We start from the raw sequence: 17,439 nt of genomic DNA on the forward strand, positions 1-17,439 counted from the left end.
TGACAGGCAATAGGACAATGTATGTAACCTACTGGGGCAGGCAATAGTAATAATGTATGCAACCTACTGGGACAGGCAATAGTAACAATGTATGTAACCTACTGGGGCAGGCAATAGTAACAATGTATGAAACCTACTGGGACAGGCAATAGTAACAATGTATGAAACCTATTGGGGCAGGCAATAGTAACAAGGTATGTAACCTACTGGGGCAGGCAATAGTAACAACGTATGAAACCTACTGGGACAGGCAATAGTAGCAATGTATGTAACCTACTGGGACAGACAATAGTAGCAATGCATGTAACCTACTGGGACAGGCAATAGTAGCAATGTATGTAACCTACTGGGACAGGCAATAGTAGTAATGTATGTAACTTACTGGGACAGGCAATAGTAACAATGTATGAAACCTACTGGGACAGGCAATAGTAACAATGTATGAAACCTATTGGGGCAGGCAATAGTAACAATGTATGTAACCTACTGGGACAGGCAATAGTAACAATGTATGAAACCTTCTTTGCCAGGTGATAGGACAATGTATGTAACCTACTGGGGCAGGCAATAGTAATAATGTATGAAACCTTCTTTGACAGGTGATAGGACAATGTATGTAACCTACTGGGGCAGGCAATAGTAACAACGTATGAAACCTTCTGGGAGAGGCAATAGTAACAATGTATGAAACCTACTGGGACAGGCAATAGTAACAATGTATGAAACCTACTGGGACAGGCAATAGGACAATGTATGTAACCTACTGGGGCAGGCAATAGTAACAATGTATGAAACCTACTGGGACAGGCAATAGGACAATGTATGAAACCTACTGGGACAGGCAATAGTAACATTGTATGTAACCTACTGGGACAGGCAATAGTAACAACGTATGAAACCTTCTGGGACAGGCAATAGTAACAATGTATGAAACCTACTGGGACAGGCAATAGTAGCAATGTATGTAACCTACTGGGGCAGGCAATAGTAACATTGTATGTAACCTACTGGGACAGGCAATAGGACAATGTATGTAACTTACTGGGGCAGGCAATAGTAACATTGTATGTAACCTACTGGGACAGGCAATAGTAACATTGTATGTAACCTACTGGGACAGGCAATAGGACAATGTATGTAACCTACTGGGGCAGGCAATAGTAACATTGTATGTAACCTACTGGGACAGGCAATAGTAACAATGTATGTAACCTACTGGGACAGGCAATAGTAACATTGTATGTAACCTACTGGGACAGGCAATAGTAACAATGTATGTAACCTACTGGGGCAGGCAATAGTAACATTGTATGTAACCTACTGGGACAGGCAATAGTAACAATGTATGTAACCTACTGGGACAGGCAATAGTAACATTGTATGTAACCTACTGGGACAGGCAATAGTAACAATGTATGTAACCTACTGGGACAGGCAATAGTAACATTGTATGTAACCTACTGGGACAGGCAATAGTAACAATGTATGTAACCTACTGGGGCAGGCAATAGTAACATTGTATGTAACCTACTGGGACAGGCAATAGGACAATGTATGTAACCTACTGGGACAGGCAATAGTAACATTGTATGTAACCTACTGGGACAGGCAATAGTAACAATGTATGTAACCTACTGGGACAGGCAATAGGACAATGTATGTAACCTACTGGGGCAGGCAATAGTAACAACGTATGAAACCTTCTGGGAGAGGCAATAGTAACAATGTATGAAACCTACTGGGACAGGCAATAGTAGCAATGTATGTAACCTACTGGGACAGGCAATAGGACAATGTATGTAACCTACTGGGGCAGGCAATAGTAACAATGTATATAACCTACTGGGGCAGGCAATAGTAACAACGTATGAAACCTACTGGGACAGGCAATAGTAGCAATGTATGTAACCTACTGGGACAGGCAATAGTAGCAATGTATGTAACCTACTGGGACAGGCAATAGTAGCAATGCATGTAACCTACTGGGACAGGCAATAGTAGCAATGTATGTAACCTACTGGGACAGGCAATAGTAGCAATGTATGTAACTTACTGGGACAGGCAATAGTAACAATGTATGAAACCTACTGGGACAGGCAATAGTAACAATGTATGAAACCTATTGGGGCAGGCAATAGTAACAATGTATGTAACCTACTGGGGTGTGGTGAGTTGAGTTGAGTTGAGGTGAGGTGAGGTGAGGTGAAGTGAAATTAGGTTTAACGTCTCGCCAAGATTATTGCACTTATATAGCAGTGTGCATGCACATGTGTGTGTGTGTCTGCTTGTACTTGTCCGGACCGATGCCTATTTATTGTGCTACATCACAAAAATTAACAGGAAGCCAAAATGACCCCAAACAGATGATTTGTAGGACACCATTGGCTTTATAAGACCATGTCTATTCTTATTTTGTTATTCTTTCATTTAGAAGGCTATTAAAAATATGCATTATGTATTGTCATGCATCATGATCAAGCTGTGTCTTGTGTTTCATGTCAAAGGCCACATATTGTAGTGCATTGGTGTATCATTTCACTCTAAGTCAAAAGAAATGAAAGGATAACTATGTTTACCTGAACTGAAAGGACTGTCATAGCGACTGATTTGGGACAACCATTGTGTGAAGAACACTTGATTCCAAAGTCTAATTACCCTGTAGCCATGACATGTACAGTCAAGTCCCGTCAATCCGACACGGTTGGTTGCATATGATTATGCTGGATTTTGTTCATACACAGGACCAAAGAAAAGAAGTATACACGCCTATCCCACAGGGATCCGACCACAGCCATCATTATGCAGACCCTGCACAATACGGGCACCTACAAGATGGACACTGTGTACAAGATATCTCATTGGGACTTACTGATTTTTGTTTACTTACATGGGCCTCAGTCCAGGATATATATTGTGTGACTGTTGATAAGTGCAAGCAGGAATGTTTGATCAAAGCCAGTATATTAATGCCGAAATGTCGAAATTGCGTCTTTAGTCAAGCTAGATCTTTCAAGTTATTGTGTAGGGAATCTTTGAAATGTCTCCAGGCCACGCCAGAGATATAGATACAGTAAGGAGTTATTGAGTCACACCTTAAAGCTAGACTCGTAATTTCAAAAATCTAAATGACAAAATTTGTCATTTGTTACAAGTTATAAAGGTTCACAGTTTGGTACAAAATTGAATGTATTGGACTTTGAATTCAGATTAGGGATATTCTTAGGTAAGCCACCCCCTCACATTTGTATATTGTATGTCAGTATTAAGTAATTAACAGCAAAGCAGTTTTCAGCATTTCAGAGTTTTGATGTCGGAATTAAGGATTATTTTTTTTCTTGGGCAATCTGGCAAAGACACGGGAAGAGCACCCATTGTACTTAAAAGGGCAAAAGTACCCCAAAGTACTGTTTGAGTCGCGCAGTAAAGTTAAGACTCCTGGTTTCAAATTTCTTTATGCGAAATACTTGCTGAGATCTTTAATTTGTACTTTTTTTGACATTACTCATTATTCAGTGCTGAGTCGCACCGCCAATCCAGACTCCTGAATTCAAAGAACCTTCAGTGATATATTTATTGAATCTGTGCAAAGTGGAGTGTGCAGTGCAGTGAAATTGCACATTACAAAGATCACTTGGTTAGTTTTCAAACTGGCACAAAAGCAAACTGGATAGATGATCACTTTCATACCGTCACTGGATAGGTATATGTGTTGCACAAGGATTTCAACAATATCATGAATTCATCTAACTGATTATGTTCACTGATGCACTGTTGTTTCCTGTAGTTAAACTGATATCCAGCCACCCAGCCCTACTATAGTTAAACTGACATCCAGCCACCCAGCCCTACAATAGTTAAACTGATATCCAGCCACCCAGCCCTACTATAGTTAAACTGACATCCAGCCACCCAGCCCTACAATAGTTAAACTGATATCCAGCCACCCAGCCCTACTATAGTTAAACTGACATCCAGCCACCCAGCCTTACTATAGTTAAACTGACATCCAGCCACCCAACCCTACAATAGTTAAACTGATATCCAGCCACCCAGCCCTACTATAGTTAAACTGACATCCAGCCACCCACCCTACTATAGTTAAAATGACATCCAGCCACCCAGCCCTACTATAGTTAAACTGACATCCAGCCACCCAGCCTTACTATAGTTAAACTGACATCCAGCCACCCAGCCCTACAATAGTTAAACTGATATCCAGCCACCCAGCCCTAACATAGTTAAACTGACATCCAGCCACCCAACCCTACTATAGTTAAACTGACATCAAGCCACCCAGCCCTACTATAGTTAAATTGACATCCAGCCACCCAGCCCTACAATAGTTAAACTGATATCCAGCCACCCAGCCCTAACATAGTTAAACTGACATCCAACCACCCAGGCCTACTATAGTTAAACTGACATCCAGCCACCCAGCCCTACTATAGTTAAACTGACATCCAGCCACCCAGGCCTACTATAGTTAAACTGATATCCAGCCACCCAGCCCTACAACAGTTAAACTGACACCCAGCCACCCAGGCCTACTATAGTTAAACTGACATCCAGCCACCCAGGCCTACTATAGTTAAACTGATATCCAGCCACCCAGCCCTACAATAGTTAAACTGACATCCAGCCACCCAGGCCTACTATAGTTAAACTGACATCCAGCCACCCAGCCCTACTATAGTTAAACTGATATCCAGCCACCCAGGCCTACTATTGTTAAACTGACATCCAGCCACCCAGCCTTACTATAGTTAAACTGACATCCAGCCACCCAGCCCTACAATAGTTAAACTGATATCCAGCCACCCAGCCCTACTATAGTTAAACTGACATCCAGCCACCCACCCTACTATAGTTAAAATGACATCCAGCCACCCAGCCCTACTATAGTTAAACTGACATCCAGCCACCCAGCCTTACTATAGTTAAACTGACATCCAGCCACCCAGCCCTACAATAGTTAAACTGATATCCAGCCACCCAGCCCTAACATAGTTAAACTGACATCCAGCCACCCAACCCTACTATAGTTAAACTGACATCAAGCCACCCAGCCCTACTATAGTTAAATTGACATCCAGCCACCCAGCCCTACAATAGTTAAACTGATATCCAGCCACCCAGCCCTAACATAGTTAAACTGACATCCAACCACCCAGGCCTACTATAGTTAAACTGACATCCAGCCACCCAGCCCTACTATAGTTAAACTGACATCCAGCCACCCAGGCCTACTATAGTTAAACTGATATCCAGCCACCCAGCCCTACAACAGTTAAACTGACATCCAGCCACCCAGGCCTACTATAGTTAAACTGACATCCAGCCACCCAGGCCTACTATAGTTAAACTGACATCCAGCCACCCAGCCCTACAATAGTTCAACTGACATCCAGCCACCCAGCCCTACAATAGTTAAACTGACATCCAGCCACCCAGCCCTACAACAGTTAAACTGATATCCAGCCACCCAGGCCTACTATAGTTAAACTGATATCCAACCACCCAGCCCTACAATAGTTAAACTGACATCCAGCCACCCAGGCCTACTATAGTTAAACTGACATCCAGCCACCCAGCCCTACTATAGTTAAACTGATATCCAGCCACCCAGGCCTACTATAGTTAAACTGATATCCAGCCACCAGGCCCTACTATAGTTAAACTGACATCCAGCCACCCAGGCCTACTATAGTTAAACTGACATCCAGCCACCCAGCCCTACAACAGTTAAACTGATATCCAGCCACCCAGGCCTACTATAGTTAAACTGACATCCAGCCACCCACCTTACTATAGTTAAACTGACATCCAGCCACCCAGCCCTACAACAGTTAAACTGATATCCAGCCACCCAGCCCTACTATAGTTAAACTGACATCCAGCCACCCAGCCCTACTATAGTTAAACTGACATCCAGCCACCCAGCCCTACAATAGTTCAACTGACATCCAGCCACCCAGCCCTACAATAGTTAAACTGACATCCAGCCACCCAGCCCTACAACAGTTAAACTGATATCCAGCCACCCAGGCCTACTATAGTTAAACTGATATCCAGCCACCCAGCCCTACTATAGTTAAACTGACATCCAGCCACCCAGCCCTACTATAGTTAAACTGATATCCAGCCACCCAGGCCTACTATAGTTAAACTGACATCCAGCCACCCAGCCCTACAATAGTTAAACTGACATCCAGCCACCCAGCCCTACAATAGTTAAACTGATATCCAGCCACCCAGCCCTACTACAGTTAAACTGACATCCAGCCACCCACCTTACTATAGTTAAACTGATATCCAGCCACCCAGCCCTACAACAGTTAAACTGATATCCAGCCACCCAGCCCTACTATAGTTAAACTGACATCCAGCCACCCAGCCCTACAATAGTTAAACTGACATCCAGCCACCCAGCCCTACAACAGTTAAACTGATATCCAGCCACCCAGCCCTACTATAGTTAAACTGACATCCAGCCACCCAGCCCTACAATAGTTAAACTGACATCCAGCCACCCAGCCCTACTATAGTTAAACTGACATCCAGCCACCCAGCCCTACTATAGTTGAACTGACATAGTAAAGTAACAGTGTCTACAAGTGTGTGTCCTGCCCACGAGCCAGCAGTTTATATTTTTTTTTCTGTACTGACAAAAAAAGTGTTTTTTCCTCCATGTGGCTTCTTTACATTAGTTTCAATATTAAGTCTTCAGGACCTAAAATTGGAACCTGTCCCACACCTTTCATATAGAGGAACTAAGCTTAATGCCAACAATTTTAAGATTATGTCTAGACTTATCGCAAACAGCTGGACTAGTATATACATCATACAACACAAGTTACCCCAGTAGCAGATTAAGCAAAAGGTGCTGTACAAGTGGAATCATCCAACATTACTGCCAAGTGTAGTCACTCTTTAAATATCTCATTAATCATGCGACGTTCTGGATTCACAGCAAACTACTGATGTATACTGGCAACATGATACTTACTTGAATGGGTTTGTGTAGGGGAGAGCAATAGCAAACACACTCATGTACTGGTCTTCTACAAAGTTCGCATAAAGATTGGGCAGCCTGACAATGCCTGAAACATCCATGTGATAAAATACTTCTTCCATTCTACTCAATAAAATATGTTGACAAAACAAAAAGGATATCAAGGTGCTGTTCTGTTGCTCCATTAAAAGTTAGCTGTATCTTTAGATTATTAGATATCAAGCAAAGAACGCACTGCTGTGAACTGGTTGTGTAGTATGCACTTTTGACTGGTGATGAGAGGATGGTATGGCCTCATGCAATACTAAACCTTACTATTATGGCAACAAACAAGTATCCTGACATCTAATATCAAAAAATAGTTATCACTGTGTAATATTCTAAGAATACTACCTCTATTACATCATAGACATAAATTCCCATTTTGGCAATAATCACACTATAAAATCTTTAGATTGTTCAACAGACGTCCTCTTCACTGGCAATTATCCCACAGTTTTGAAACCCAATCCCTTGTCAAACTGCATCAGTGCATGCGCAAGGCGGGAAAATATCACTTCTTTCCAATAACCTTCATCAACTAGATGTAAGATATATTGGGGAGGTGGGAGGGACTACTTCCTGGTGTAATAGAGGTAGTATTCTTAGAATTATACACAATGACAACCATTGTTTGATAATTCCTACGATTATCCTACCTCTATTACATCATAGCCAGTATGTACCAGAGGGACAGGTGGGATCTGTCATCTAGTACTCCCGGATAATTGGCAGCAGTGAAGTAAGGGAAACAGAGGCGCAACAGGGTATGAACCAATGCCAGACTTCCTGATTTCACCCTTGGCAAACCTGAAGAAGACTTGGCACCTGTGGCGTCCTTCCCGTTTTAACTGACCTCATAACTGTTACCTGTTTTTAGTGATATATGACCTCATTTTTTATGTTTCCCTCTGGTTTTGATGACCTTTCTGACGTCACTTTCGGTTCTGAGGACATCTATGATGACACTATTGGTTCAATTTCTTGTGACATCATTTGGGTCATTATTACGTCACTTCCAGTTCTGAGGTCATCTATAACGTCACTTCCGGTTAATCTTTCATTGTGACGTAGATATATACTTGTTGCTCTATAGCCACCAGCATTTATACTTATCTCACCTCAGGTATGATATTGACATACTTTTACGTGATTCCGGTTCTGAAGTCTTCCACGACGACACCTCCGGTAGTTATACATGTTACGCCAAGCGACTAACAATGTAATAACCCTATCACCTTATGATCTATGATCCCAGATGTTAGCCAATGATCCGTCCAACCTAGATGACATAGTGTAAAGGCTAACTTACCTTATTTTTTGTACTTTCTGGGATCTGAATATGTGGGTAATCGAAAATGCACGAACTGTCACGAACTGTAGTGGGTATAAAACTGTGGCCGATTCTTGGACCTACTACTCCTTGGTCAACAATGCCGCGCCTATGTGTGTCCTCGATCTTCCTTATTACTGTGTCCAAGAGAGACCAAGGAGGGAAAGCGTAGGCGAACATCCCTTGCCAACTCATGGATAGGGCGTCGACCTGGAGGGCTAATGGATCTGGGACTGGGCTGACGTAAACGGGAAGTCGATGGTTTAGACATGTGGTAAACAAGTCCTGGTGAGAGGTATCCCACGTCGAGGTTATCCACTTGAAAACCTCGGGGTGGAGAGTCCATTCCGTGGGTACAATCTTGTTTCTCCGGGATAGGCAGTCTGCAAGTATATTCAGTATGTTCTATCCTGCAAATTACTGAGTCTGCCAAGGCAAATAAAAGCGTACCCTCCCTCAACAAAAGTGCTAATCTTGTGCCCCCTTGATGTTGTATGTATGCTACCACTGTGGTGTTGTTTGAGCTATCAGTACCGACGAGTGGTGTTGTAGATGGGCCCATGCCTTCACTTAGACAATAGCTCTCACTTCCAGACAATTTACCGTATTCGACCCAATAAGCGCCCATGTCCCAATAAGCGCGCCCCCCCCCCCCCCCCTTTTCCCGGATGCCCAAGTAAGATTTACGCACCTGTTTTTTACATACGGTCAAGAATCTTTTGTAGTCGGTTAATGAGGAGATGTTCACCAGTAAAACGTAAGTAACAGTTTATCTCCAGCCCCCCAGCAACAGAAGAATATCGATAGGCTTACTGATGAATTTACGCCAATTTGACTCTGAATTGGTCCCAATATGTGCCCACCCCTTCTGTCTTTATTTTAAGCGCCCTGTGCGCTTATTGGGTCGAATACGGTGTGTGTAATTTTTTGTCTTGATTTGACCACATTCCTCGGATTGCGACGTTGTCCAAATGTGCACCCCAAACTTCGCCTGATGCGTCTGTATATAGATGGTGTAAAGGTGGGGGGAACATGAGAGGGATGCCTGACATGACGTTTGGACGCCGAAACCACCATCGTACTTCTGATAGTTGGCTGTGAGGAGGTTGTATTGTGTCTTCCAGATCCATATTTTTGGTGGTGTTCATCCACGCTTGTAGTGGACGTAACTGAGGTCTGTAAGTAAGATCTTGGAGTGATGTCAGTGTGCCTAGGCAAGACATCCACCAACGACGTGACCTGCTGGGTTGGTCGCGAGCAATCTGAATCTTCTCTATAGCTCTTAGATATCTATCCTCTGGAGGTTGTAAAATGCCTTTTGAAAGTTGAAACCTCGCCCCTATGTACATGATGTCTTGAGTTGGTATTAATTCCGACTTGACGGGATGTACCAGGAAACCCAAGTGAGATAAAAGTTGAATCAGAAATATTGCGTTCTGCTTTATCTGCAATAATTCTTGATCGGCTGAGAGGGAATCGTCTTTATAGCCGTGGAGTCTTACAAGATTTTGATGAGCGAAGTAGATGATGGGGATGATAATCCGTGTAAAAAGCCATGGCGCTATTGATATTCCGAATGGAAGCATGTTGAATGCGAACCTTAGACCGTTTACTGCAAAGCGTAGGTAGGGTCGACGACTCAGGTGAATAGGCACATGCAGGTGGGCATCCTGTAGGTCCAGACTGACCAGCCAATCTCATAGTTTGAGGGAATTGTGTAACTTTTTTACTGATTCCATTTAAAACTTCGGTGGACGTACTAGGTAGTCTCTGTTGAGTACCTTTAGGTCTATTATCATGTGCATCTTTGTAGAGTTCTTTTTGGGGACCACAAAAAATGGATAGTAAAACCCCTTTGTAGTGTCTGACTTTTGTAAGATGCTGATTTGTCTAGTAGTTCTCGTATAGACAAAGTTGCGACTGCTAACTTGGCCCCTACTAGATGAAAACGTCATCCTTTGGGGTGGACTACAAGCTCCGGACGCTGTTGGAAATGGAGTTTGTACCCTCTTTTTACCACTTCGATTAGCCAAGGGTCGTCCGTAATTGACTTCCAATTTTCGGCGTATAATGACAGACGACCGCCGACTGGTCCCGCGGTAGGCGAAGATGAACTTGGGTAACCAGTAATCGAGGTCCATTAACATAGCAAGGTCGACAGGGTTTGGCTGAGAGATTCTTGGATGTAGAGAGTCACGAACAGCGGTTACCTCTTCCTCTGGTATAGGATTGACCACGACCTCTGCTTCTTTGGGACTCATGTCTCCCTCGGCTTGGTCTGGAACGGGATGAGCTTTTCCAAGTGGAGGCACGAGAAGACTCACGTCCTGACATAACATGTCGGACAAACGCTTTTCATTAAGCTTAGATGCCAATGAGATAGTGGAGTTTTGGAATCTCTGATTAGTGGTGCGTGAAATCTCATCAATTACAGAGGTTAGTCTGCCATTGAAGAACTGGGGCGCCAATATTGACTGAGACATCAAACTTCATCTTAGTGGATCTGAGATATTGTGTCTAACCTGTTGAAAAAGATGATTTCGTTGAGTAAGCAGGAACTGTGTGGACATCCATACCTGTGCAGTATGCAGATCTTCAGTATGTTATCCAGCGCACTATGAATGATTTGGTTGGTTGGTTTGTTGTTTAACGCCGCACTCAACAATATTCCAGCTATATGAGGGCGGTCTGTAAATAATCGAGTCTGGACCAGACAATTCAGTGATTAATATCATGACCATTGACCCACGCAATTGGGATCGATGACATGCATCAACCAAGTCAGCGAGCCTGACCACCCAATCCCGTTAGTCGCCTTTTACGACAAGCATAGTCACCAAGCATGGGTTGCTGAAGACCTATTCTACCCCGGAATCTTCACGGGTCCACTATGAATGAAACCAACTTGTTCCAAATTCATCTCAACTTTTGTGTCACAAGGTTGGCCAATAAATTCCTCACAGTTAACAGGGAGAAGTACATGTCTGATGCCTGCTGCAAACCAGTTCATATATTTATCATCTGTTTGTTAACACTGTCAAATTCTTTGAATTTGTTCATCTCAACATTCATTTTGGTATTTGGGTGTCTGACCAGATTAAAATATTCATCATCAATTGTCTCCCTTGAAGAGGATAAGGAATGCTAAAAGCTCTACTGGTAGAGGCATTTAAACCTGCATTCATTTTTGTGACCACATTTTCAGTGAATGATGGATATGGAAAAGTAAGAAAACCTTCCCTCTTTTCTACAGGATTTTCATAACCAGCTCTTTCAATAAGCAACGGATCCTCTGCCTCATTGCTTGGAGGCTTTACAGATGGGATCAATTGATGAATTTCATAGATAATATCTTTAAATGAGTAGTCATTTGGTTTAAACGTGAGTGTACTATCAGCAACGTCATGAGAAGCACACGTACAATCATGAGAAGCGCCTGTAAAACCCTCTCGGCCGTAACCCCCAGGCTCTTGCCACCGGGGTGAAACGGCATCACGTGGTGTATGGTTATCTCTCAGCTGCGATACCACCGTTCCAGCAAGCTTGACTGACGACGTTCGTCTGCTGCAAAAACTTGACGATCGTAGATTGTCTGCTACATCCAATGATGATCGTAGGTTGACTGTTGTAATCTTTTAGATCTATACAAGCTGTGAATTATTATCCGAAAACATGTTTGGATTGATGAGCAAAAACTTTTGCTTGTTGATCCAACACACACGGGAAAGAAGTGATGTTTTTTGCCTTGCGCATGCGCAGATGCAGTTTGACAAGGGATTGGGTTTACCTCAAAACTGTGGGATAATTGCCAGTGAAGAAGATGTCTGTTGAAAAATCTAAGGATTTTATAGTGTGATTATTGCCAAAATGGGATTTTATGGCTATGATGTAATAGAGGTAAGATATTCGTAGGAATTATGGCAGTTATTGATATGTGCAATAGTTTATTTTTGCACACTTACAAAGGGAATGAATTGAGTGTTGATGATATTAAAAGAAACTTATACCTGTAATCATCATTTACTCAAAGTTTCTGCTCAAGCACTGATGTCAGATTTCTGTTTTTGATGAGAAAAGAAAGTTTCATCTAAATGCCCTGATTACATCTGAAACCTGCTGTAGCTCTAGGTATCCTAACAGCATATCAGCTCCTTCAGCCTTTTGGTTGTCAAGATAATGATATTTAAATACTTTCCACATAGTCCAATAGTTTATAGTCCTACATCCTACAGTTTCATCTCTCTGAACCTTGTGGTTTCTAATAAGAAAATTCTTAAAGATCTGTCAAAATGAGATTTCTAACAATTTTCGCATTGAGAAAATATAGTAATGTTATGAAAACATACCAGTTCCACAAAGTTGCTAGACATCCCCATAAAGGAATACCAGTTCCACAATGTTGCTTGACATCCCCATGAACCAATACTAGTTCCACAATGTTGCTAGACATCCCCATGAAAAGATACCAGTTCCACAATGTTGTTAGACATCCCCATGAAGAAATTACAAGTTCCACAATTTTGCTTGACATCCCCATCAACAAATACTAGGCACACATTGTGGCTAGACATCCCAATGAAGAAATACCAGTTACACAATGTTGCTAGACATCCCCTTGAACCAATACTAGTTCCACAATGTTGCTAGACATCCCCATGAACCAATACTAGTTCCACAATGTTGCTAGACATCCCCATGAAGAAATACCAGTTCCACAATGTTTCTAGACATCCCCACGAACCAATACTAGTTCCACAATGTTGCTAGACATCCCCATGAAGAAATACTAGTTCCACAATGTTGCTAGACATCCCCATGAAGAAATACCAGCCACACATTGTTGCTAGACATCCCCATGAACCAATACTAGTTCCCCAATGTTGCTAGGCATCCCCATGAAGACATACCAGCCACACACTGTTGCTAGACATCCCCATGAAGAAACACCAGTTTCACAATGTTGCTTGACACCCCCATGAACCAATACTAGTTCCACAATGTTGTAAGTCATCCCAATGAAAAAATACCAGTTACACAATGTTTCTAGACATCCCATGAACCAATACTAGTTACACAATGTTGCTAGACATCCCCTTGAACCAAAACTAGTTACACAATGTTGTTAGACATCCTCATGAACCAATACCAGTTACACAATGTTGCTAGACATCCTGATGAAGAAATACCAGTTACACAATTCTACCACGACAGTTGGTGGAATGAAAACAATTCCCGACTTTAACATGTTCTAGTACTGAAGATAATGAAAACATATGGCTTACTTGATAGAAAAGCTAGGACAGGAATGGCCATGGACATTGTGGCCGAGATCTTGGAGAGAGACAGCAACACAGAGGGCAGCAACCTCATCATAACCTCCTGCATCTCCAGGGCCGAAATACGCAGAGCACTCACACACGTCTTGGCACACTTGGACACCAGGCCAAACTCCAGGCACTTCAGCAGCTCTTTCTGCAGCATATTCAACAAGACAAGCATTTAGGTTGCTTTTCCACTGATACACACTTATGACAAGACACCTGACAGATTAATGGCACCAGTCAAGTCCATACACCTTACTAAAACATTATAAATAGTATCAAAAGAAAAGGGTTTACAAAGAGATTACAACCTTACGCAATAGTTATTGAAGAGATGACAGTCTGTGACCTACCTGTCCATTTCTGTCCAGGTAATCATGGTAGGTGACCATGGTAGCCAGCACAGGAAACACATAGGAATGGAAGTCCGATCGTGTCAATTTGGATGGTAACCTCTGTAGTTTCTCAAGAAATCCCAAAGACCTGTCATTTACCTGCCAACAAAAAAGTTGGTATTGCTCATAACACTCCATTTAGAATCAAGATAACAACAAAAGATGTGTGTGGTAGAGGGATGGTGGTCTACCATGAGAGAGATGATGACGGAACATTGCAACCACATTGTCTGTAGTAGAGGGATGGTGGTCTACCATGAGAGAGATGAAAAAACATGGCCAGCATGTTGTCTGTGGTAGAGGGATGGGGTTCTACCAGGACAGTGGTGACAGAATGTAGCAACCAAGTTGTCTGTGGTTGAGGGACCAGGACAGAGATGATGATGGAACATGGCCACCATATTGTCTGTGGCAGAGGGATGGGGGGTCTACCATGAGATAGATGATGACATAACATGGCCACCAAGTTGTCTGTGGTTGAGGGATGGGGGTCTACCATGAGAGAGATAATGACAGAACATGGCCACCACGTTGTCTGTGGTGGTGGGATGGGGGGTCTACCAGGACAGAGATGATGACGGAACATGGCCACCATATTGTCTGTGGCAGAGGGATGGGGGGTCTACAATGAGAGAGATGATGACGGAACATGGCTACCATGTTGTCTGTGGTAGAGGTGTGGGGGGGTCTACCAGGACAGAGATGATGACGGAACATGGCCACCATATTGTCTGTGGAAGAGGTGTGAGGGGTATACCATGAGTGAGATGATGACAGAACATGGCCACCATGTTGTCTGTGGTTGAGGGATGGGGGGTCTACCAGGAGAGATGATGACGGAACATGGCCACCATGTTGTCTGTGGTAGAGGGATGGGGGTTCTACCATGAGTGAGATGATGACAGAACATGGCTACCCCGTAGTCTGTGGTAGAGGGGTGGGGGGTCTACCATGAGAGAGATGATGATGGAACATGGCTAACGTGTTGTCTGTGGTAGAGGGATGGGGGGTCTACCAGGACAGAGGTGATGACAGAACATGGCCACCACGTTGTCTGTGGTTGAGGGATGGGGGTTTACCTTGAGAGAGATGATGACGGAACATGGCTACCATGTTGTCTGTGGTAGAGAGATGGGGGGTCTACCATGAGTGAGATGATGACAGAACATGCCTACCCCGTAGTCTGTGGTAGAGGGGTGGGGGGTCTACCAGGACAGAGATGATGACGGAACATGGCCACCACGTTGTCTGTGGTTGAGGGATGGGGGTTTACCTTGAGATAGATGATGACGGAACATGGCCACCATGTTGTCTGTGGTTGAGGGATAGGGGGTCTACCAGGACAGAGATGATGACGGAACATGGCCACCATGTTGTCTGTGGTATAGGGATGGGGGGTCTACCATGACAGAGATGATGACGGAACATGGCCACCATGTTGTCTGTGGTAGAGGGATGGGGGGTCTACCATGACAGAGATGATGACGGAACATGGCTACTATGTTGTCTGTGGTAGAGGGATGGGGGGTCTACCATGAGAGAGATGATGACGGAACATGGCCATCATGTTGTCTGTGGTAGAGGGATGGGGGGTCTACCAGGACAGAGATGATGATGGAACATGGCTAACGTGTTGTCTGTGGTAGAGGGATTGGGGGTCTACCCGGAGAGATGATGACGGAACATTGCCACCATGTTGTCTGTGGAAGAGGTGTGAGGGGTTTACCATGTGTGAGATGATGACAGAACATGGCCAGCATGTTACCTGTGGTAGAGGGGTGGGGGGTCTACCATGACAGAGATGATGACGGAACATGGACACCATGTTGTCTGTGGTTGAGGGATGGGGGGTCTACCCGGAGAGATGATGACGGAACATGGCCACCATGTTGTCTGTGGTAGAGAGATGGGGGGTCTACCATGAGTGAGATGATGACAGAACATGCCTACCCCGTAGTCTGTGGTAGAAGGGAGGGGGGTCTACCAGGACAGAGATGATGACGGAACATGGCCACCACGTTGTCTGTGGTTGAGGGATGGGGGTTTACCTTGAGAGAGATGATGACGGAACATGGCCACCATGTTGTCTGTGGTTGAGGGATAGGGGGTCTACCAGGACAGAGATGATGACGGAACATGGCCACCATGTTGTCTGTGGTAGAGGGATGGGTGAGGTGAGGTGAAATTGGGTTTAACGTCGCGTCCAAGATTATTGCACTTATATAGCGACGTGCATGCACATGTATGTGTGTGTGTGGCTGCTTGTACTAGTCCGGACTGATGCCGATTTATAGTGCTAGCTCACTGAGATACCATGCCGCAGTTTAACATGAATACCCCACTCAGACACAGTATACTGACTCCGAGCCGACCAGTCCTTGTTTTAGCCCCTTAATGCCGAGCGCCAGACAGGGTAACAACAAGTACAATCTTTTAACGTCTTTTTGTATGACGCGGCCCGGGATCGAACCCTGGACCTTCCGCTCTCCGGGCGGACGCTCTACCACAAGACCACGGAGGCGGTCTGGTAGAGGGATGGGGGGTCTACCATGACAGAGATGATGACGGAACATGGCTACTATGTTGTCTGTGGTAGAGGGATGGGGGGTCTACCATGAGAGAGATGATGACGGAACATGGCCATCATGTTGTCTGTGGTAGAGGGGTGGGGGTTCTACCAGGACAGAGATGATGATGGAACATGGCTAACGTGTTGTCTGTGGTAGAGGGATTGGGGGTCTACCCGGAGAGATGATGACGGAACATTGCCACCATGTTGTCTGTGGAAGAGGTGTGAGGGGTTTACCATGAGTGAGATGATGACAGAACATGGCCACCATGTTATCTGTGGTAGAGGGGTGGGGGGTCTACCATGACAGAGATGATGACGGAACATGGAGACCATGTTGTCTGTGGTAGAGGGATGGGGGGTCTACCATGAGAGAGATGATGATGGAACATGGCCACCATGTTGTCTGTGGTAGAGGGGTGGGGGGTCTACCATGACAGAGATTTTGATGGAACATGGCTAACGTGTTGTCTGTGGTAGAGGGATTGGGGGTCTACCCGGAGAGATGATGACGGAACATTGCCACCATGTTGTCTGTGGAAGAGGTGTGAGGGGTTTACCATGAGTGAGATGATGACAGAACATGGCCACCATGTTATCTGTGGTAGAGGGGTGGGGGGTCTACCATGACAGAGATGATGACGGAACATGGACACCATGTTGTCTGTGGTAGAGGGATGGGGGGTCTACCATGAGAGAGATGATGATGGAACATGGCCACCACGTTGTCTGTGGTCGTTGGATGGGGGGTCTACCATGAGTGAGATGAT

At 44.3% G+C, this 17,439-nt stretch overlaps 1 protein-coding gene across 5 annotated transcripts in view; it reads right to left on the reverse strand.

Moving 5' to 3' along the window:
- LOC124123002 (tuberin-like) overlaps positions 1-17,439 on the reverse strand; it is a 253,029-nt gene that overhangs the window by 108,593 nt on the left and 126,997 nt on the right. For all 5 annotated transcript variants that reach the window (XR_007222962.1, XM_048402652.1, XM_048402651.1 and 2 more), the window contains 3 exons: positions 14,059-14,199; positions 13,667-13,856; positions 7,007-7,100 (listed from right to left, as the gene is read on the reverse strand). Coding sequence is in view for 4 of the 5 variants with exons in the window: in XM_048402652.1 (XP_048258609.1) it covers positions 7,007-7,100; positions 13,667-13,856; positions 14,059-14,199 (425 nt within the window). In the remaining variant the exon portion in view is untranslated. The remainder of the gene's footprint in view (positions 1-7,006; positions 7,101-13,666; positions 13,857-14,058; positions 14,200-17,439) is intronic.

This window comes from Haliotis rufescens, unplaced genomic scaffold (genome assembly GCF_023055435.1).
Source record: "Haliotis rufescens isolate VD_foot unplaced genomic scaffold, xgHalRufe1.0.p SCAF_28, whole genome shotgun sequence".
In the NCBI taxonomy this organism is placed as follows: Eukaryota; Metazoa; Mollusca; class Gastropoda; order Lepetellida; family Haliotidae; genus Haliotis; species Haliotis rufescens.